Genomic DNA, 21,878 nt, shown 5'->3' on the forward strand with positions numbered 1-21,878 from the left:
AAAGCAATGGTTAAAATGGACAACTAGAAAAAGCACACTTATTCTCTGGAAAAGTTCCTTCGGATTCTACTGCGCCAAGTCAAAAAGCAAAACAGGAAAAGATGATGGAACTTTTTACGTCTAGCCACTCTTGCTGGAGGTGCATTAGCAGGCTCCATCAATTTGTTACTTGATTCATCATGGATTATCATTACTCTCAAGTTTTAGCTTTTGTTGGTTATATGAATGGAATAAGAGATATGAAGAGTTGGACTTGGGGGAAGGGCTGCATGAGGTTCGAAGGCTGGATTTGGGATGGGATGTGATGTGATGTACTTTGGATTCAACTAATTGAGGTTGAGATGCCAATTTACCAATTTATTAAGTATATGACAAGTTTAATCAAATTAGTTACGTGCTTGTCTACTCATAAGTTTTTGATAATCATGTGAATGATTTTTCCATTACCTAAACAGCACCACCATTGTCGGATCAAGGGTTCTTGTTTAGTTACATCTTGAAGGTACCTTCACTTTTATCGACTAGAAATGGTCCCAGTAATTAATTTTTATTTTTATGCGATTGGTCAGTGGAAGAAAATCTTGCTCAGTGAAAGATGCAAAAGTTCATACTCCCTATTCAAGTAAAATGCTCCTTCTTTTTTCCCAGTAAAAAAAAAAAAGATAAAGTTAATTGCTTCTTTCACTACGTGTACCTGTGCTGCATATCAACAAGATTTAATAGTTGATCCATTCTCAGCCTTGGTAAAGTCCATCTTGTTGCAATAGGAATGAACAAGAACAAATAAGTTTTAGCTAATGTAATAAAGATACCAATTACTGGGCCAAAAACTTTACCCGCTTTATTTATGTCAAATATCTCAGAAACGAATATGTACGGAATAGAAAGATTCCAGCCTCCCAAATAAAGAACTGTTACAAATAATGAAGAAACCAGTAGATTTAGATACGAAGCAACGTAAAATAAACCAAATTTGATACCTGAATATTCAGTTTGGTAACCCGCTACTAATTCTTCTTCGGCTTCTGGTAAATCAAAAGGCAATCTCTCACACTCGGCTAAAGAAGAAATTACCTTTATAATCTATATAAAATGGTACAGATCATGAATGTTTGGAATCCATATTATGCAAGGAGACATTTTTTTCCACCAAGAACGTTTTATAAAACTCTTTGACCCCCGAATTTGGAGTATCCTACTTTCACGCAATTCACAGGGTTCAATAAGCAATCGATATTTCACGATCACAGGGTTCCTAGCTGCTTGGCCTGTAGTAGGTATCTGGTTCACATCTTTAGGTATTAGCACTATGGCTTTCAACCTAAACGGGTTTAATTTCAACCAATCTGTAGTTGATAGTCAAGGTCGTGTAATTAATACTTGGGCGGATATCATTAACCGCGCTAACCTTGGTATACTGCTGCTGCTGCAGCAGCAGCTGCTGCTGCTGCAGCAGCAGCTGCTGCTGCTGCGTTGTCGTGAGATTTTGGTCCCTAAACATATTTGGTTTGAATTTGAATTTGATTTTGAGCGTGTTACGTGACTTGTAACTAAAAGGTGTTAATAAATACACTGTCAGTACAGTAGTGTAAACAAAATTAACTTACTTATCAAAGTACAAAATTCAAGACATTTCACGTAGATTGTTCATGTTAGTTTTAATTAATTAAATTAATGGATCAAGAAAAATGTTGTTAGCTACTTTTTTCTTTTTAAGTTAAATTAAATTGACGTAAAATCCAGGATTACATAACATTGACGAAATCATTTTATACCTCACTAAATAAACAATTTAATATGCCAGGAGACTTCAAAATGAACACACAACACTTTGGGTGTTTTTGGGCCTTTGTTTAGGCTGCTAGTACTTATAGTTAGCGGTTTCCTTTTCCGCAGTCTATTTCTTTGGGCTCAAGAGCCCAACGATTAGGGTCCTATTTTCACTAACCTGAAATCGGGTTCCAAACCGCATCCGCCCCAAGTCCAGATTCGCCGCCTTTGCCTCTAGTTCTCCTGCTAGAATCCTGGGATGTAGGGTTTTGTTAGCTGGATGGAGCAGAGCTAAATATTAAAAACAAGACCGCCGATTGACATAGACCTCCGACTAATTCGGCTGGGTTTTGCTGAAATTTCTCCGGCGACGGAAAAAGAGCGCATTTCCATGTGGTCCAAAAGCAAGAACAAGAAGAATATGACTAAGCCTGACGGTGACGCCACCGCCAACCACCGTAACGATGGAAAAATCATCACCGATGCTCGTTTCGCATCCTTACACACGGACCCTAGGTTTAGGGAGCCACCGAAGCATAAAGCCAAGGTTGCGATTGATTCTCGCTTTAACCGCATGTTTACTGACAAGGATTTCGCTACCTCAAAAGCTCGCACTGATAAGAGGGGCAAACAGAAGAAGAATGACTCCGCTGCTAACTCTTTGAGGCATTATTATCGCCTCGAAGAGGAGGAAGAAGGAGCGAAAGAGAGGAGTTTGGGAAAGGAATTGGTGAAGAATGAGGAGAGCGGAGAAAGTGAGAGTGAGGGTGTTGAAAGTGATGAAGAAAGTGAGAGTGAGAACGTGGAGAAAGGGAGCTTGAAGCTGGACAATGAGTCCGAAACATCGGATTCTGAGGAGGAAGAAGAAGAAGAGGAAGCTGAGAGTGATGACTCGACGAGTACTACTTCGGATTCAGATGGGGCGCACGAAGAGGAAGAAGATACTTTTGGGCTGGTAAAAATGAATAATGCAGGTTGAATTTATATAATTTGGGGAACTTTGTTCGAAAATTTTAAATGTTTAACCTTTTATTTGTGCGGAGCAGGAGGAGACTGTTCCGGAAATTGATAAGGAGACGCATAGGCTTGCGGTTGTCAACATGGATTGGAGTCAAGTCAAGGTGAGTAGTATTGAAGATTCTAAGGTTTGTATAAATATAGGGGAAGAGATTGTGTAAAGAATATCTTGATGGTTTGTTATCTTTTTCTTGATCGATACATGTCGTCTGGGAGACTGCATTTTCTATGACTTTTAAGGTATTTTAATTGGTGTCTTAGACTCTATAGAACCCCAACAAAGAGAGGAAAATGAGCTCATGTTGTATCCTGCATGTAATTGGTGTTGTGTTTTTCGTGGACTTGAGCTTAGAATGTTGATTTTTGCACTGAAACTAGATTGTTTCCTGTAGGCAGTTGATTTGTATGTCTTGCTAAGTTCGTTTCTTCCTGGAGGTGGTCAAATTATGTCAGTGGCAGTCTACCCATCTGAGTTTGGGCTCAAACGAATGGAAGAGGAGGCGATTCATGGTCCAGTTGGGCTATTTGAAGATGGCAAAAAGAATAATCAAAATGATGAAGATGATGATGAAATTGACAATGAGAAATTGCGTACTTATGAATTAAGTAGGCTAAGGTGGCATGTCTGCTCTCGTATATGTGCATATACATACCTTTTATTGTGTCTGTTTTTCCACCGCTTGAGTTTAATTTCAAAATCTGTTATCTTTACTTTGTAGTTGTGTAGCTTTGGTTTTCAGAATAAAACCTATGGCATGTGTTGTTTCTTGTTATCTATTTTCCAAATTTCATCCTGATTCATTTGTAATAGCTTTGCCATGCTTCCTGAATGTTTATATGATAAAACAATCTCTTTCCTGCCTGGTGGTTAAAAGAGTGAATGCTCTCTCTCTCTCGCTCTCTCTCTGCGCGCGTGTCCACATGCATCTATCTCTATTCGTGTATGCCTTTATGCCTGTGGGTGTGTGCAAATTCACACATGGAGTATAAGTTTCTCTGGTGTTTCCACTTATATTTCAGGTACTACTATGCTGTGGTGGAATGCGATTCAATTGCTACTGCAGATTACCTCTATAGGACTTGTGATGGAGTAGAGTTTGAGAGATCATCCACTAAGCTTGATTTGAGGTTTGTACCAGATACAATGGAATTTAAGCATCAACCACGTGATGTTGCAAAGCATGTAAGTCTTTGTCCTTATTCTTAATGCATAGCTTATACTTGTTCTGCAGCGAAGTGCTCGGCCAATAAGATAGCTCTTCAAAGAGGTTTCTTGCCCCAGGTCAATTAAACACTGTTATTTAGTTTATTAGATTGAATAATTTGAGATTGCTTTTCCTTTCATTAGGCACCAGCAGACTATGAAGGATTGGACTTTCAAACTCGAGCACTTCAGCAAAGTAAGATTCATCTGACATGGGATGATGATGAGCCACAGCGTGCAAAAACCTTGAAGCGAAAATTTAACGCTGATCAGGTACTTTGATTTTCATTTCAACTCAATGACGATCAGGTGTTTATTTTTGCTACTGGTTTGGGAAGCAACATGTGATTATATACTGTTGGTGCATCTTTGTGCTTCTTGCTGCAAAACATGCATAGTCAGAGCATGATCCAACATCTTTAAAGTCATAGTGCTTTGATTAATGGAAGTATTATTTCTATATAACCGGGTAAGTTTTATACAACTGGCATTGATGCGGTTCTCCTCTTTCAGCTTGCTGAGTTAGAGTTCCAGGAGTTTTTGGCTTCTGATGAGAGTGATAGTGATGAGAGTGAGAACAATGATGGCATGCAAAATGGATCATTTGTGAAACAGAAGAAGCAGGATATGTACCGTGCTCTTCTCCAGTCAGGGGATGGCTCAGATGAAAATGATGAGAAGTACCAGGACATGGAGGTAACGTTCAATACTGGTTTAGAAGATTTGAGTAAACGGATTTTGGAAAAGAAAGACAGAAAATCAGAGAATGTTTGGGACGCTATCCTTAGAGGGAGACGTGAGAAAAAGAAGGCCAGGAAAAATAGATCGAAAGATTCAGCAGAAGATGAGAGCATTGATACTGATAATGAACCTGCAGAAGAAACTGATGACTTTTTTCTTGAAGAATGTTCTGGAAAAGAAAGTAAGGTTTCTCAAGGTAGAAATGCGAGAAAAGAGCAGCAGAATGAAGATGCATCTCGAGAAGCTGAAGCAAGTAGAGCAGAACTTGAATTGTTACTTGCTGACGACAAGGGAGCAGATTCCGGCTTGAAAGGCTACAATTTGAAACGTAAGAAGATGAAAGGGAAAATGGGTAAAGAAATTCCCGGTGAAGGGAAGCTGCCAACTATTGACTATGATGATCCTAGGTTTTCAACCCTGTTCACTTCACCGCTTTTTGCTCTGGATCCCACGGATCCTCAGTTCAAACGGTACTTCTTTTACTGCACATTTGGTCAACGTTTCCAGTTTTATGATGACTTGTGTACTTGACCCTCTTCATTTCTTCTTCACCAATATTGTCTGGATTTTAGAATATTTTCCTGATAACCCATCAATATTTTTCCAGTATAATCTATATAGCGATTTTGACATGTTATTTTCCGAAAGTTACTGCTTGCTCTCATCTGCTGAGGCGTCTCCCCTTTTTTTATTCTTTACAGGAGCGCAGCTTATGCACGACAAATGGCAAATAGACAACAGAAGAGCGAGTCCGAGAACAACAGGGTAAAGGAGCCGTCAGAAACACTTGGACAAGGTTTGGCGTCTAGTAAGACACAGAACGATGACAACGGCGGGTTGCACCGTTGTCAGCCGCCTGCAATGAAAGAGAAGCTGGAATTGTCCTCGTTAGTTAGGTCAATTAAGATGAAATCAAAACAGATTCCCCTTCATGGTAAAGTGCTAGAAAAAAACCGCCACCTGAAAATAAAAGCAAGCAAGAGCAAGTAGGTTAACCACTATTCTATACGGATATTTAGGCAGTGTTGCGAGGATGGCGAAAGTTTAAAAAGTTCTGATGGTCAAAGCAAGTAGCATCCTCCATACATGGTGTGAGAGTTGGGGTATTTTTCTGTTTTTGGTCAGATAAACGAAGGGCGTTTCTGTATGGTTTTCCTCAATTTAGAAGTCTTGGTTAACTCGTACTCATTTGTTCATATTGCGCGCTCAATTCATTTTTCTTTTCTTCTTCATGTTTTTGTATTTACTCCAACTGAATGTGAATGCTGCAGGATTTCATGAGTTTCGCTGTTGTTATCCTCATTCATATATATATATATATATATTTTGGGTCAAAATCTTCATTCGCATTCCTTTCTCTTGAATTTTCTATCTATATTCATATTGATCGCTAACCAGGTTATAAACTCATCTGTCCTACTCGTTTTCTGCAGCCTGGATTTCAATCACGATCTGCACGATGTCGTTTCATTTATGCTCTGATAAGTTAAAATCAACTCGAAATTGTCTAAAACTAACGCAATCAAAATGTAAAATAAGGTTTGCAAGGTCAGTTTAACAATTTCTTCAGGTCGAATAAAAAGAAAAAGAATTAAAAGGGAGTTATCAAGAGTACACTACACTCCAAAGGGTTATCTGGAATGACCGACAATAGCCATATCAATCAAGTATGTATATATATATGCCTTCGAAAAGTAATATGTATCCATCAATCAAACAATAATATGTATATTTACAGCTAAAAGTACGATAGATCAATCTCAATATAGCCGAGACGGCTGCAAAACTAGCATCATATTGTAATGGTATTAAATCTATCCAGTGGAAATGCTACTGCTACAAAATACTGCTCAATTCCACACAAAAGGTTGCAGCCTCAGTAAGAAAGAATAATCAAATAATGGCTCAACAGGCAAAACAGAAGGACAAGGATTTTGCAAGATATGGAGTTCGAATCCGGTGCATTGCTCCCCGGGGGTGATTGTGTTGGAATCGAAGTTGCCACAGGAGAAGTTCTTCCCTTTCCAGATGTGGCTTCTGGCACGAGAGTTGAGGGTGAAGGAGCTTGGGTACCGTTCCGTTGGTTCACGGGCAATGTGTTTGATCCATTCTCAGTTTGCACATCATCGTAGCCTGAGAACAATGCTTTCATTTATGGGCAGAGAGTTGCAAACTTCTAATATGTTGTTGCACGAGGCAAAAGAAAAAGTGAACACTCACAGTTAGATGGCTTCCATCCCAAAGTCATGTTCTCGCGGTTGAAAACTACCCGATAACCAGTCATGAAATTTTCTGGCCAAAAATCAACAAAATGCATGACTCAAAACAAAATACATGGAAGTCCAACTGGAACCGAAAACAAGGGGACAGGACTTTCTTTTTTGTTTCAAAAAAAAAAAAAAAGGGAATAGGAATTTGATATAACTTTCCAACAAATTTTGAAGAATTCAATATCAAACTCTGTATCGTGTCACCATAGTCTTATGATCAGATGAAGTATTACAAGACGGACCAGTGAAAACGAAACAGAATCTTAAATCCTAATATGTTAACATGGAACTAGTACTGATATAAGCAAATACATTAACACACAAACTAGTGGTATAAGGGAATGGCATCATTCTACTGAAGAAAACAAGAGGAATATATAAAACAAACCAACTCACTTTTCCTTTTTGTTTACAATGGGAAGGGGAGACATTAGTGGCAGTCAGTTTCGTGTATTTATGTTCTGATTATATTAACAGTGAAACTTAGTGGTACTTACCTCCGATGATGTTGACATCCCCACTTTTAATAACTGCCAAACAATATATATATCTATTATTCTGCACATCAGAAAATGGGTTATTACAATCAAGAGAAAATCCCAAGGTATCCAACTTTGTGAAATGTAATTACCGAAAGTGAAAATAGTTCCAATGGATCAGTGATAGAAAATGGATCTCCCCCTTTCATCGTCAAATTCAGAGGGGGAATGTCAAAGCGTGTTTCATTGGGACTGCATGAAAAGAAAGAGTCAGTCTACAAGGTTCCCAGGGTAAAATGAACGACCACGAGGTGAAGTATTGTTAAATGATGTTGTGAGACTGAAATTACCTTAGATTATAGCAAAATTCAAAAGGAATTTGGGAATCAGATGGATAACGTGGCTGTTGGACCCGAGAATTGAACTGCCAAAAAACATAGCAGCAAGATAGCTTGTAATCCTCGAAAGCAGACCACATCATATTTATGTAAAATATCATGAAAACTTCCTAGTAACTTACATTCTCGGTTATAATTGAGTAAGCTGGGTCATTGACATATGTAAATGAGGTGCCAGAATCAAAAATAGCAGTGAAATCAACATCTGTGATATTCTCTCCCACAGCTATTTGCGTAATGCTTATGTTGTAAGCTGGGCTGATAGAAAATACAGAGGGGAAAAAGGTAATGAAGAGAAAAATAAAATTTAGTAGAATTTTGGAAGTCCTTTAATCTGAAGAAAAGTAATTGGCGGCTAAGTGAGTGAAATTGGTACTAGAATATACAAAGCGAACAGGAACTGCTTACTGTAGTTGATGAAGATTGAATGGTGTTTCTCCTTGGTCTGTACTTCCTTTATCTCCGAACACAATTCTTCCAATTCCATCATTCCCAAAACACATCGAAAAAGAATTTGCAGCTAGCCCTTTGCTTGCTAATGTGCTAGGAACTGATATAGTGTCCATACCTAGACCAAACAGACCATTGGGAGCAGCACCATCCAAAAATCCACCAGTTTGAACTATTCCACAGCTGAAATAGAAGAAGCATCATGAGTCAATGTCATGTGCAAGTAGAAAGGCCATGGAACAAAATATTGCCCAATAATCAGATGTGAGTGCAAACTACAAGGAGACATGATTAAGGACATAGATATATGAGATAATGAGCAGCAGCTAAGAAGGCAGATAAAAGTCCAGACAAACTCATTAGTTGAAACAATAAAAAAAAAAAAAGGCAATCTAGGAATCTAAAAATGCCTCATATAGACTATAAATGTAGTTCCCAGAGCGCGAGGATAAAAATAAAACTTCAGCTACTCAGAGCATCAGGAAAAAGAAGAAAAAAAAAAAGAAGAAAACTTGAATTAATTCACCATTTGGGTTAGAAATATAATATGTCTGCTGCATCAATGTGAAATACTCCTTTAAGACAGCAACATAAGATTCATGAAAGTATTAGTCTCTTCAGAATTTTATTGATCAACGATGAGCTCCTCAAACAAAAACAGGTAATCATACTATGAATTAATAATACTCACCCCAATGTAATTGGCGCATCAACAACTTTCTGCTGACTATCATCTGTAGCCAAGTGCAAAACATCCTCAACTAACAACCCTGTAGATGAAGTGTTGCTGGAAAGGTAACTAACTTCATAAGCACAAGCATTGCGTGAAGCTGAGCATGCTCTTCTTCGTGCATCACACATTGTACTGTTGCAGGGAACAGTCATGCCAGTTGAGGATGTATCTGGACTGTACATGTTGAAATCAATTCGCTGCTTGAAAAGAAAGAGCGAAAAAAAAATGAATAACAGAAAACTGGCTATGGAAGACAGGCTCAAAATTAAAAAAAAAAAAAAAACTAGTATAAATAAATTTGGCAATAGAAGTATTAATTAATTTTTTCAACTTTTTAGACAGCAAAATTGGCTGATGAAGTTTGAACCTGGTATTGCACAATGCTAGAATTTTGATTAACAAGATAATAGAAATTTATGGTGCCAATCAAGCTTGCGCAATGCACAGTTAAAATTAAGGTACTTGTAATTATTGCTTCCCAAAGCAAAAGTGTGGCATCCACCAGAATCTTGGATGAAATGTTCAATCGAAAAAAACTTTATAGTTAGTCATATGGCATAAAAATTGGGGAAAAGAAAAACCCAACTGCCACTAAACACAGCGGAAAAAGAAGCCAAGCAGTCCACTTGTTGCTATTTTTCTTCCCCAGCAGCAAGTTCTTAATTACCAATACAGCAAGATGAAGATATCCATATTTGCAAATTAATCTAAGACATAGTTATCATTTCAAGTGATAAAATGTGAAATTAAAATCTAAATAAATTAACATACTTGGCCTGATCTTGTCACCAAGTCACGCACACAACTGGTACAATCACAAGGCAGCCAAAACAAGTCACTTCCAGTATCGAGTGCGACCAAGAACCACAATTCTGGTGTTCCAACGGAAACATTTGCATAGTACAAACTGCAAGTTCAGGGAAAAAAAAAAAAAAAGGAGAGCAAAGGAAAAATATTGGTCAATTGTTCATATGCACATTTATTTTTTCAAGGAAGATTAAATTACTCATGCTGTATAATCTTGGTTTAGTCCATTATATATCTGTCACCCCATGAACGCTTATTAATGTTTTGCAAAGTAGGAAGTTAAAGGTGAAAAATTATTAAAACTGGCCAGAAAAAGGAAAAGAGAAGAGAATTCATAATGTTAAGTTTAAAAAGCTCTTTCGCTCGTAAAACGGAAATTTTTTTTATAGAGACAGAAACACCAAAGGAACGAAAGCAACACAGAAATCTAAATACCGAAAAAAAAAAAAGGATTTCCAACCAGCAAACAGATAAAGTGCTACAGTTTTTAAACTAGAGCTCGCTAGCCTTGTAAAAGAAATATGATAAAATAAAGGTGATTCTGATTAATGAAAAATTAAAAAAAAAAAAAAAAAAAGTACAACAGAATACGGGAAGAAAAGGAGGCTTTAATGATTTCCACAAATCCTTTGAGCACTATCAAGAAGCTTTCGCTTATGAGAATTACATATACGCATATGTATATACTATGTTGTGTTTGTGTTGGGATTTTCTTTTTTCAAATAGTAGTAATTAAGAATGGCATTTCCCACCTCCATCAGTCCGAGAGTCCCTAATTTCTATAGTTTTGTTTTTATTAAAAACATAATTTAACATATTGTAAATGTTTCACTACTATATAAATAAATTTGGCGAGTAAAATATAAAAATGAAAATTCAATACAAATTTAAAAAAAAAAAAAAACCAAATTTAGTTCTTTTTCAGATTAATTTTGAATTGGCATCCAAACTCAGAGCTAACATTTGAAGTAAAAGAAAAAATTTCCATAACATGTAATTTGGTTTTACACTTTTAAAATATACTTACATTCGTACTTTCAAAATAAAATTGAAAAGATGAGATTTGAAGCAAAATAAAACCATAACCTGCAATTTGGTTTATCATTTTTAGAGTACATTTTAAACATATAAATCCATAATTAGATAAAAGAAAAAGGGAAGGGAAATGAAACTTTACAATCCCAAGGAATTAAGGCGGTGGGTGTCATTGCCAGCGACGAAGGTGACAGGGGTGGTGGTGCCGGCGAGGTAGCGACCTCGGTTGTAGCGATCACGGTGGGCCATGGCGGCGTAGTAGTCGAAAGAATGTTTTTCCGGCAAGCCATCAAAGTCGAAAATACTCCTAACCGGGTTAGAGTATCTGTGATGGATATCAAACCCGAAGGTCCCAGAAGCAGAACCACTGGCTTCAGAGCTGTGTATGCCCGAGATTAGCATAATGAAACCCATAAAAACCAAAACTTTACCATCTACAAAAACCATGATTCTATCACTTCTACAGCTACTACTAGTAGAAGAAAACAAAAATCCCATTTGAAATACTCTATTTCGGAGAGAAGTGACAAAAAATAATCCTCCTCCGAAATTGTTGTTGATCACGAAAAAGGAAAGCAGAGCAATAATTGGGTTAGCTGAATCAACAAGATAATTTATATGTGGTTGTCCATACTAAAAAAGAAACAATATAGCATACGTGTTGGCTTGTTCGAATATGCAAACGTATTTTTATTTTTTATTTTTTCCTCGTTACGTAGGAAAAGAAAGCGAGAGCGGGTGAGGTGGAGCTGGGCTTCTAGAGAGAGAGAGAGAGAGAGTTTGAAGAGGAAATAATAAATAAAATCAAACCTGGGACTGGAAGGAGAAGTTGAATTTTGTTGGTTGAACGAATCCACTGTAGAGTAACTCGCTTTTTCTGATTTCGTTCCAACTAGGAGTAATATCATCCTATTTTTTATTTTTTGGAAAAAAGAAAAAGAAAAAGAAAAAAGTCGTCGGAGGTGCGAAGACGAAAGTCCACCCCAGCAGCGGAAGGTGGCCGGCTGCTGAGGCAATCAAGGATGGTGGGAAACGAAATCATTCATATGATTGACTCTTGCCTTTTTCATTTCATTTACTACTAGCACTATAGACTAGTAACAGTTGACAAGGAAACGCGTCCGGTGAGGGAAATGGAAGACATTTACTACTTTGTGGGGGACGGCGGAGGAGACGTGTCAGTGTGTCACTAGCCACCCGCCATGAATAAACTACTATTTTTTTTTTTTCTTGGGCTGAAAATCATGAATAAACTTTACCACTCTACTTCTTTTTTTTTTTTTTTTAATTTGAAATGTTTGTTTAAAATAACTTGTGATAATAATGTATATGGAGTAAAAAATAATAAAACCCGTGTCAGTGTTAATTTTGTTTGTTTTCAAATTCATCCTTACCTCTCTGTAATCTATTAACTCTTATCTCTATTATCCATTAATCTTAAGTATTTCTATTATCAACTGACACACAAATCCTACCCAATCAAAATTACTTCCCTTTAATTTTCTCGTTCTGCCTCAGTAACAGGTTTTTCTACTCCCAATCGTACACATTTTTTTGTATAATACATTTTTTATTACATATTACATAAAACATTTATATTCACTTGCACTATTTTTATATTTCTTTTAATTAAAAATATTTTTTTTGATAAGTTGCACACACGTCGAGTATGCCTTGATAGATTGCTAGTGTTAACTAAAGCAGCTGCCGTGTAATTTGCTAACCTGACACCATAAAAAAAGTAGTATTTAAAAGACTTGGGCGCCTAATAAACACCACATTAATTATCAATAAATAGTAGAAAAGATTAATTATACTCCCTCCGTCCCACTTTAATAGTTCTGGTTTTCTTTTTACACAGGTTAAGAAAAAATAGTTAATTTTGTTGGAACAATCAATTTAGGTAGCTATTTTTCTAAAATACCCTCACATTAATTAAAGTACAACTTTATGGGAACTTGAATTGATGGTAAAAAAAGAATTAACTCTCATTAAATGGAGTAGATTTATAGTAACAATAACTTACATTGAATAAGGGTATTTTAGAAAATTAAAATACAACTACATTTTTCAATTGGGAAGTGGACTACAATTAGAAACAGACGAAAAAGGAAAATAGAACTATTAAAGTGGGATCGGAGGGAGTATTTTTCTATCTAGAATATATAAATGAGAGCGTTAATAAAAATATTACCAGCGCCCGGAGAGAAAATTAATTGCGTACAAAACGAATCAGCGAAGACAGTCAGATACGGGGATGCATCAGCATCATGCATGACCTTGGCTTGACTTCAGTTGCCACTTGTGGCCTTCAAATAGAAAGTCTCATCCCGTTTTGATTTTACCCAATCAACAAGAAACTCCTTTAATAATCCGGGCTGCAGCTTTTCCTTGTAAGTTCTCATTTTTTTCTCAGGGGAAAGTAAAGTTCATTGACTGCAACATTTGATTTGGGCGCGTGGCTATGCGTAGTAACATGCATAAATTGCACGGGACGGCAGCGTATCTTTCATCAATCTGGGTGCTCTACCTAGGCACGGGACGGCAAATCAGGAAGGACACCAACTTTAAAAAAAAAAAAAAAAAAAAAAAATCTCAGTTCACTTGCTACAAGACGTCATTTGGCACGTGTATTTTGTTCACACATGGCAACGTATACAACTAATTTGGGTGGTATAAATTTTTGGCGTCTAAAAATTATGGTAGCTATCCTAACATCCTAACCAATTAATTAATTGTTGTGATCATGATCTGGACTTCTTTCAGGAAGCGTTCGCTGGGGTTTGATTTGACAGATACATGCACCATTGGACACACTCGTTTGTGTTTTATTATTCTACAGCACCAACCTACTAGTAAGTCGTTGCTGGACTGAGTCAAAATCAAAATACTACTACTTTCTAGTTATCTAAAATCAGAATACTAGTACACGTAAAATACAGTTGAACTTTTTTTAGGCTGGTGAATTATGTAACGCTATCAACAAACTTTTGAAGGGATTCTTAAGGGTTAATTTCACTTTGTCCGCTCAAACTTAAGTTCCTAAATTTTAAAACGAGACACTTAAATCCTTAAACTATAAAATTCGTCTCACCGTAGTTCAATTTTTTTGACGGGATGCACAAAGCCTAACAGAATGGTTCTCAATTCTGTTAGTTATTATATTAACTAAAGTTAACCAAATCTAGCAAGGATATAAATGTAATTTTAATAATACCCAAAAAAAAAAACCAAAAAGATAGGGACATAAAAAGAGTTGAAAAGTAGTACAGGAATGGTCCAAAGTCAAGTTTGGAAACTTTTTTTGTTTTTCTTTTTGGAGAACGCGTAATGGCTTTTGAGGTTTGACACATGGAAATCTGCTAAAATTCTCTCAGTAAATAAATAATAAACAAATGCTTAATGGTAGATTAGATTTGTCCTCCCAACTCCGGACACCTGCAGCACGACACTGCAAAACAGTCTCTCATCGGTCAGTCAGCACCGTTTATTCCGAGCCGTCCCGGAATAAACACTAGCGTGTGAGTTTATTCCGTTTCGAAAAAAAAAAAACGTCAGTCTTTTTGGGCGGCAATCATGGGAGAAAGAAGAAACAGGAAAATGCATTATGCAACATGCATGCGACGCCACGCCACCAACTTACGAGCTCCTCTTCCTGTTTTGTTCACAAGCTCTACTTTTTACGCTTTATTTGTAGCATATATATTATATAATTAATTTGGTTTGTTTGGATAGCGTATTATTTGAAATATTATTTAGAATAATCACTGTATCACCTTTTATTTTATGATGTGATGTATATAAGATAAAAAAATAATTAAAAATTAGATTGAAAAATATATTTATGATACAAATAAAATATTATTTGGGATAATTTCACTGTCCAAACGAACAAACTAGCATTAGTTAGGGGCAAGACGAACCAGAAGAAACGCGTAACATTTTGCTGTCAAAAAATTCCCCAGGCTTGCAAACTTTTGACTCTATCCGTTCCCATTACCGTGAAGAGACGGATGGATTGACCGTCGTTTTGTACGTGGATCGATCCCTCTTTTTTTCTTTTTCCTTTTTTTGGCCAAAATCCCTCTTTGTTTCTTTCTTTCCGTGACGTTATTAAGGTGAAATGTTGGGAGTCATTTGGCATGATACATTGGGGGTTACGTAATTTACTCTTTTTTGCGTTGAGAAATATTATTGTCGATGGAGAGAAAGAATGAAAGAAAGATATACGTGTAGAAGTTTTACTTCTTCCAATTTCTCCAAAAACGTGACGTATCCCACAAACCAAAGAGTCCAACTCACCGACCAACGCAAATAAGCCACAGAGACAGAGACAGATGAGAGTTGGAACTTGGAAGCAGTCCAAAGTTTGGTACCGACTAAATCAAAAATCACCGGCCTGTTTGGAACCTGAGTTTTTTGGGAGTTTGTCTAAAACTTTCCTGTAGTGCACTGTAGAAGTTTTTGAAAAAATTTTGTAGAAGGTTTTGTAAGGTGAAAAACTTTTTTGTAGAAGTTTTTGAAATGTTACGGTAGACATTTTTTGGATTATTTTTAGAGGTATTTTTTAAAACATATTTTTGAGTATTTTATAATTTATAATTTTATATTTTTAAATATTTATGCATTTATAATACATTTATAAATATTTAGAAATAAATATATTTATATAAAAATATATAAATGTATTATATTATATATAATACAGAATATACATATATTTATAAATGTATAAATGTATAAATTATAAATGAATATTATATAAATGTATGAATTATAATTTATAAATGTATATGATGATTATGTATAAATGCATTAATATAATTAATATAAATGTATAAATGTATAATTAATATTGTTTAAATATTTATATGCATTTATGCATTTATAATACATTTATAAATATTTATAAATAAATATATTTATATATTTATATAAAAATATATAAATGTGTTATATTATATATAATACATAATATACATATATTTATAAATGTATAAATGTATAATTAATATAAATGTATAAATTATAAATGAATATTATATAAATGTATAAATGTATAAATTATAAATTATAAATATATATGATGATTATGTATAACTGTATTAATATAATTAATATTATGTATAAATGTATAATTAATAATGTTTATAATTTATAATTTTTATTGTTTAAATATTTATATATATTTATGCATTTATAATACATTTATAAATAAATATATTTATATAGCTACATAAAAATATATAAATGTATTATATTATATATAATACATAATATAAATATATTTACAAATGTAATAATTGTATATTATTATAAATGAATATTATATAAATATATAAATTAATATATTATAAATATATAAATATATAATATTATGTATAAATGTATTAGTATTATGTATAAATGTATAATTAATATTGTGTGTTAATATTATGTATAAATGTATTATGTTATACATAATACATAATATAATTGTATATAAATATACATAAATATATATACATAAATGTGCAATATATATAATATGTATTATATATATTAAATATATAATATATAATATTTATATAAATGTATAATTACATATTTATATTAATATTAATTTATATGGTATATAATATTTATATAAATATATAAAAATATATTTTAAATAAAATAAAATATTTATAATATGTTTAAATAAATATATAAATATATAATAAATTTCTGAGGGTGAGGGACTCAAAAATTCAAAAAAAAATTTTGAGGTTACCGGCGGTGCCGGGAGAAGTGGTGGAGGCGGTGTCTGGTGTGGTGGGTTGGGTGATGGAGGAAGAAAAGTTTTTGAGAAATTTTTTGTATATAGATTTTTGAAGTGTGTAGGTAAAAAACTTTGAAAAATTTTTTCGGGTTCCTGTAGCAAAAGTTGTTAAAAAACTAGTAGCTAAAAAACTAGGGTGCCAAACAGGCCACACATTAAATAAGTCTGTGAGGTTAATCTTTGACTCCTACATACTTCCTTACCAACTTACTTCTCCAGGCCCTGCCCAAAGCAGCGAAAGTGAAAGAGAGTTGTAGACGGGCTTACGTATGGCTCTTCCAGCCTCAGCCCAATTCAAAACCCAGACCGACCAGATTCGTCATGAAAGCCTCAAGGACAGCCACTTCCAAGCCCAATAGCACATTCACGTTTAAAACCCAAAAAAAAAAAAAAAAGCCGTTCATACACATGGAATGGAACACAAATGAATGGTAATTCTCCGTTATTTGAATCCACCAAACACTGTACAAAAACAAACGACTGGCCTTCTATTCTACTGAAAGAATAGCTTAAAGAAACACCGGCAAAGGAAGCAACCAAAAAATGGCATCATCAATCTATCTTCGCTGTATTTACGTTCTATCTTCGCTCTGTATCTACTGCAGCCATGGTCTGATAATCCATGGAAGCAGACAGCAAGATGCTTTGTCAAAGGCTCTTCTACTAAACACACTGACACTGTCTTAATAGTCAGTCAGATGAAGTTAGGCTCCTCCTCTGGAGAAGGGAAATGAGGATCGAGCAGCATCTGCTATACTAGAGTCAACAGGAACAAAAGTTGGAGGTGCAGGAACATCAGATGGAAGCGGTGATCAGGGGATGATGCAAAAGAAGTCTGAGGTTTGTTCCTCCTATTTTCTTCTGAGCTTGGCTTGGATTTAGTTCCTACACCAGCAGCAACAGCTGGCGGCACACTGCTTGAGTTTCTTGGTATGGCTGCAGTTGATTCCTCAACATCATCATAACCTGCATGAGGACCATAGACTTATTCTACGAAAGAACAAAGCATTATTATTTAAAATATATATATATATATATATATATTTAGCGTTGTTATTTTTTAACAAATGAACAAAAGCATTTGTGCAGTTGCGAAGTGAAATCTCATCTGTAGCAAGGGACTCACAGTCAAACTTCTTCCATCCCAGCACAAGTTTTTCTCGGTCGAAGACTACACGGTAGCCAGTCATAAAGTTTTCTGCACAGAAATACAATGAAATGCAGCATATCACGCCATAGATTATAACATGAAAAAAAAAAATATTGCTCATAGAACACAATAGAAGCTGCCTTTTACAATTCAAGATTACAAAGGAACAGCTATATAATTGGAAAAAGCAATGTTAAGATTTAACTGTCATGAATAACTTCATTCTCCCTCCCCCAGCCATTATTAACATTTGAAGACTTGCAATATTATCTCAACAATTTGTCTCTCCACAACTAATTCAAATTTGTACAAAATGACCTTTCTCTGAATCAAAGATACATAATATCTTCTGGTTCCAGCGAGAAAGCAAATGAACAATATGCAACAGGTGTCCAGGGTCATGAGTTTCACCCTGGCACTCAACTTTTTAACAGACAAGTCTTGTAAGAAATATCTAACCTCTCTGAATATGCATGAAACTAGTCGGACCGATTTTTCCATGCCATCGTTTGATGTTAAAACTGAGAAACTCAAATGATGATGGGAATAGAAATTTTCGAAACTTCCAAAAGGCATAGACTACCACTTACGTCCAATTATATTGAAGTCTTGACTCTTGACAACAGCAAGGCAATATATAAGTTGATGCTGCAAAACGCAAGCAAAACAGAAGTCAATATAACTGGATGGTTAAGAAAAGTTAGATTTAATAATTAGGAGAAGCAATAGATTTGTGATCCTACCTGAGTGGAGATGACAATGATTGGATCATACACAACATACTGACCACCCCCTTTAAGAGTTAAGCTAATAGTAGGAATCAAACTAGTGTTTGCGTCAGGACTGTTCATCATAGTGCAGAAAAAACAAACAAACAATAGATATGATTATGCTGCTAGAAAGTGAAAAGAAAATTGACCAAAAAAGACCAGCTATAAATTTGATCATGACCTCATATCATAACAATACTCAAATGGGATCCTTGCATCAGGTAGGTGGCGCTTATCTTGTGCTTGTAAATGGAACTGAAAAACAAAAAGTATACGTGAGCCGTATTCTTGACATCAAAAATAAGACTTGGTGGTTCTATGATTTGAGATCTTACGTTTTCCAAAATCATTGAATAGGCAGGGTCAACAAGATACGTGAAAGAGGTTCCAGAATCAAAAAGAGCTGTAAATTCTGAATCAATGAGAGCAGTTCCCACACGAATTTGCACAACACTGATATTGTAAGTTGGGCTGTGAAGAAGTTTCAGGCAAAAAGACAAAGATTTTTTAAGCGATTAAGATTGCAAAGGCAAAAGAAAGGAGAAAATATCCGAAAAGAATGAAAATTACCACTTACTGTAAGGGATTCACGTTGAATGGAGTCTCTTCCTGATCAAGGCTTCCCTTATCTCCAAAGTTGATCCTTCCAGTGCCATCATGGCCAAAACACATAGAGAAAGAATCAGCTGTATAACCATTTTGCGATAAAATGCTAGGAACTGATATCTTCTCCAAGCCAAGCCCAAACAGACCATTTGGAGCTGCCACATCTAGAAAAGATCCAGTTTGAACCTGTCCACAACTGCAGCAAATTTATAGATATTCTCAGTATGTGTTTGAAATCATAAGCAACAAAATGGAAATGTTCACCTTGCATGCCATGACGAAACTTTTAAAATATTTTAGTTTGAGAATTGTAGCAACACTCTCACCAAAAAGAAAATTAAGTTTGACTCAAACTGCAACTGCTGAGATGCATGGCATGGACAAATATGGAGCTTACAGATCAAAGTACAAGGACTTGAATTAAAAAGCACTCTCATCTGTAAATAAGTTTTGAATTATAAACTAAGAGGTGGAAAAAGGTAATGTCGTATTGTATTAGCGATTAATTCCCACCAAAATCTAGAAACTTACCCAAAAATTATGTATGCCTGAACATGTCCTTGATGGTCATCTTCACTTTTCAAGTGTATAATGTCCTCCACTAGTATTCCAGAAGTTGAAGTTTCAGATGAGACATAGGATACAGAGTAAGGGCAACGACTAGAAGTATCAAGACAATCAGCCTGGTGTGAGCAAAAATGGTTGTTGCAAGTAACTGTCTTGCTTGTCAATGACCCATTTAGGTTGTATATGCTAAGCTCAAAATCCTGCAGCAAGGAACTAAGCTAGTTGAAGATAATCAGAAGTCGTTTGATGAGTTAGCAATATCTATGCAAGACGTTAACAGAAATCAATGACTGCATGCTGATTTTAACAATCAAGAATGGAATTTTGTAATAATACTGACGACTAGCAATTAGGAGGGGTGAGGGTTGAGGATAAAGAAATTTCTAGTCAGAAAGCAGCATCCATGCCAAATGGTGCAGCTCATGTTAATGTCGGAGATTCCGCATTGAATTTATTCAAAGAGTCATTGTTGCTTCAATTGGGAACGCATCTTTTGCCTTACCATATTAATGTATATCTGCAGGAAGTAAAAATTCCTTCTTGTCAAAAGAACATGAGATAAAAGAAAACAAATTCAAAGACCTAGATCTCCATAAACTTCATTCTCTTAGTACAGCAAGAGAGCTAAGTTAAGACTCCAACAGGAAATGGACCATCAACATTGTAGAGATGGATAACATGCCTACCCATATACACACAGAGCTGCAACATTGTGCAGAAGATTAAAGCTAACGGCGTTATCAACACCTACACAAGAACATGATTACATGGGTGAATTTCGGTTACAAGTAATACTAGAGATTCACAGGCTGCTTCACATTCCAATTTAGTCCATCGTCACGAGTACTTATTCCATTCTTTCCTCCACTAATTTTTGTCATATAACCACTGATTCCTTTCCCCTTCTGAAAACTTTATCATTTCCAAGCTTGTCATTGTCAGCAGAATTAAGAGAAACACGCTATTAAGGATTGATAAAAGAACTAAATAAGTAGCAGGAGACAAAAATTAACAAGAAAAGATAATACTTACTGGGCTATGAAGTGGATCAACAATAGATGCACATCTCCCACATTCACAAGGCACCCAAAATAAGTCACTCCCGGTATCCAACGCCACCATAAACTTCATGCCAGGTGTCCCTACAGTCACTGTAGTATAATGCAAACTGCCCAAAACAACACAAGAAAGAAAAGGAAAATAAACAAAAACCCATGAAAAGGAGAGCAATTAAAAAATCAAGAATCCAAAGAAAGGAAGAAAAGAAAACACTACAATCCCAATAAATTTAAAAAAATTGATCTTTATTACAATCCTAAAGAGCTGATCCGAAAAGTTGAGTTGCCGTCAGAAAAAGTGAGAAGTCCATCAGATTCTGATAAACGCCGGCCCCTTAGTAGCCTGTCATGGTTAGCCAGCTGTTGATAGTACTCTACACTGCCCTTATTAGGCCAGCTTTGGACCATGAAGTTCTTGCCAGTTTTCTGGGACCATTTCTTGATGGGTTCAGAGAATCGGTGGTGCATTTCCAGAGTGAAAATGTGGGCATTTGAGCATTGAAGAAGTAGCCAAAAACAAAGCAATGTGAGCAAGAAAATGAAGAAAGATGACATTTTTCTTGGTGAGTTTTGATAAAGATTTGCATAGGATGAATGGAAGTTAAAACTTGAGCAATAATGGATCGGGGAATTATTGATTTGCTGACGACAAGAAAAGGGTTGGGTACAGAGACAGAAGAGAAGAGGTGCAGCGAGTGCATTAAATGGGAAAAGAGGAAGAGGAAGAGGAAGGGTGGTAGTTTGGTAGGGGTTCACTCATGGGGCGTTTTACTTTTTCACAGTTAAGGAAGATGGTGTTGGAGGGGAATTGGCTTCAGCCTTCAAGTACAAGTCTTCAATGCGGTGAGATCCTCAGACTAACCAGCAAATCACTTTTCTCTTTTTCCTTCGTACCGGGATTTTTTTCCTTTTTTGGTACTGGGATTTCTTTGTTCTCTTCTTGAATTTTTTTGCATTGTGGTTCCCCGGGGGGTATGGATTGGATTGTGGTTATTTTCAATATGACAAATGGTAAATGGTTAC

At 35.6% G+C, this 21,878-nt stretch overlaps 3 protein-coding genes across 5 annotated transcripts; 1 reads left to right on the forward strand and 2 right to left on the reverse strand.

The window, feature by feature from the left end:
• The first annotated feature begins 1,912 nt into the window (after positions 1-1,912).
• On the forward strand, positions 1,913-6,013 carry LOC113700198 (pre-rRNA-processing protein esf1). The gene is made up of 7 exons (XM_027220713.2): positions 1,913-2,725; positions 2,817-2,891; positions 3,180-3,403; positions 3,808-3,970; positions 4,136-4,264; positions 4,505-5,202; positions 5,434-6,013. The coding sequence occupies exons 1-7, from the start codon at positions 2,162-2,164 to the stop codon at positions 5,720-5,722; spliced, it is 2,142 nt and encodes a 713-aa protein (XP_027076514.1). The 5' UTR covers positions 1,913-2,161; the 3' UTR covers positions 5,723-6,013.
• A 370-nt stretch (positions 6,014-6,383) lies between these two features.
• LOC113700199 (aspartyl protease family protein 1) lies at positions 6,384-11,591 on the reverse strand. Of its 2 annotated transcripts, none has more exons than XM_027220715.2 (10): positions 11,047-11,591; positions 9,834-9,969; positions 9,021-9,259; positions 8,288-8,512; positions 8,002-8,137; positions 7,832-7,905; positions 7,634-7,733; positions 7,500-7,560; positions 6,953-7,024; positions 6,384-6,865 (listed from the first exon to the last, which is right to left on the reverse strand). In XM_027220715.2, exons 1-10 carry the CDS (start codon positions 11,400-11,402, stop codon positions 6,609-6,611), a joined length of 1,656 nt encoding a protein of 551 aa, XP_027076516.1. In that variant the 5' UTR covers positions 11,403-11,591; the 3' UTR covers positions 6,384-6,608. The 2 variants fall into 2 exon arrangements, with proteins under 2 accessions (XP_027076516.1, XP_071913639.1); XM_072057538.1 differs by lacking the exon at positions 11,047-11,591 and adding an exon at positions 10,897-10,967.
• A 5,527-nt stretch (positions 11,592-17,118) lies between these two features.
• LOC113697742 (aspartyl protease family protein 1) lies at positions 17,119-21,856 on the reverse strand. Of its 2 annotated transcripts, none has more exons than XM_027217315.2 (10): positions 21,109-21,856; positions 20,830-20,965; positions 19,762-20,015; positions 19,202-19,426; positions 18,960-19,095; positions 18,806-18,879; positions 18,598-18,697; positions 18,445-18,502; positions 17,831-17,902; positions 17,119-17,670 (listed from the first exon to the last, which is right to left on the reverse strand). In XM_027217315.2, the coding sequence occupies exons 1-10, from the start codon at positions 21,408-21,410 to the stop codon at positions 17,456-17,458; spliced, it is 1,572 nt and encodes a 523-aa protein (XP_027073116.1). In that variant the 5' UTR covers positions 21,411-21,856; the 3' UTR covers positions 17,119-17,455. The 2 variants fall into 2 exon arrangements, with proteins under 2 accessions (XP_027073116.1, XP_027073117.1); XM_027217316.2 differs by having other exon boundaries at positions 19,762-19,997; positions 21,109-21,851.
• Positions 21,857-21,878: the final 22 nt, after the last annotated feature.

This window comes from Coffea arabica, chromosome 7c (genome assembly GCF_036785885.1).
Source record: "Coffea arabica cultivar ET-39 chromosome 7c, Coffea Arabica ET-39 HiFi, whole genome shotgun sequence".
Lineage (NCBI taxonomy): Eukaryota > Viridiplantae > Streptophyta > Magnoliopsida > Gentianales > Rubiaceae > Coffea > Coffea arabica.

What these genes read in the sequence shown, in the direction of transcription:
- LOC113697742 (XM_027217315.2), bottom strand. Translation starts at nt 21,410, where the DNA reads ATGTCATCTTTCTTCATTTTCTTGCTCACATTGCTTTGTTTTTGGCTA. An exon ending in CAGGCATACATAATTTTTGG is followed by an intron (nt 19,427 to 19,761) that starts GTAAGTTTCTAG and finishes AATTTGCTGCAG; the next exon opens with TTGTGGACAGGTTCAAACTG. An exon ending in TCATTGTCATCTCCACTCAG is followed by an intron (nt 18,503 to 18,597) that starts GTAGGATCACAA and finishes TGCGTTTTGCAG; the next exon opens with CATCAACTTATATATTGCCT.
- LOC113700199 (XM_027220715.2), bottom strand. Translation starts at nt 11,402, where the DNA reads ATGGGATTTTTGTTTTCTTCTACTAGTAGTAGCTGTAGAAGTGATAGA. An exon ending in CGCCTTAATTCCTTGGGATT is followed by an intron (nt 9,970 to 11,046) that starts GTAAAGTTTCAT and finishes CTGAACTTGCAG; the next exon opens with TTTGTACTATGCAAATGTTT. An exon ending in ACTCAATTATAACCGAGAAT is followed by an intron (nt 7,906 to 8,001) that starts GTAAGTTACTAG and finishes GTTTTTTGGCAG; the next exon opens with TTCAATTCTCGGGTCCAACA.
- LOC113700198 (XM_027220713.2), top strand. Translation starts at nt 2,162, where the DNA reads ATGTGGTCCAAAAGCAAGAACAAGAAGAATATGACTAAGCCTGACGGT. An exon ending in TATGAATTAAGTAGGCTAAG is followed by an intron (nt 3,404 to 3,807) that starts GTGGCATGTCTG and finishes CTTATATTTCAG; the next exon opens with GTACTACTATGCTGTGGTGG. An exon ending in ACGGATCCTCAGTTCAAACG is followed by an intron (nt 5,203 to 5,433) that starts GTACTTCTTTTA and finishes TATTCTTTACAG; the next exon opens with GAGCGCAGCTTATGCACGAC.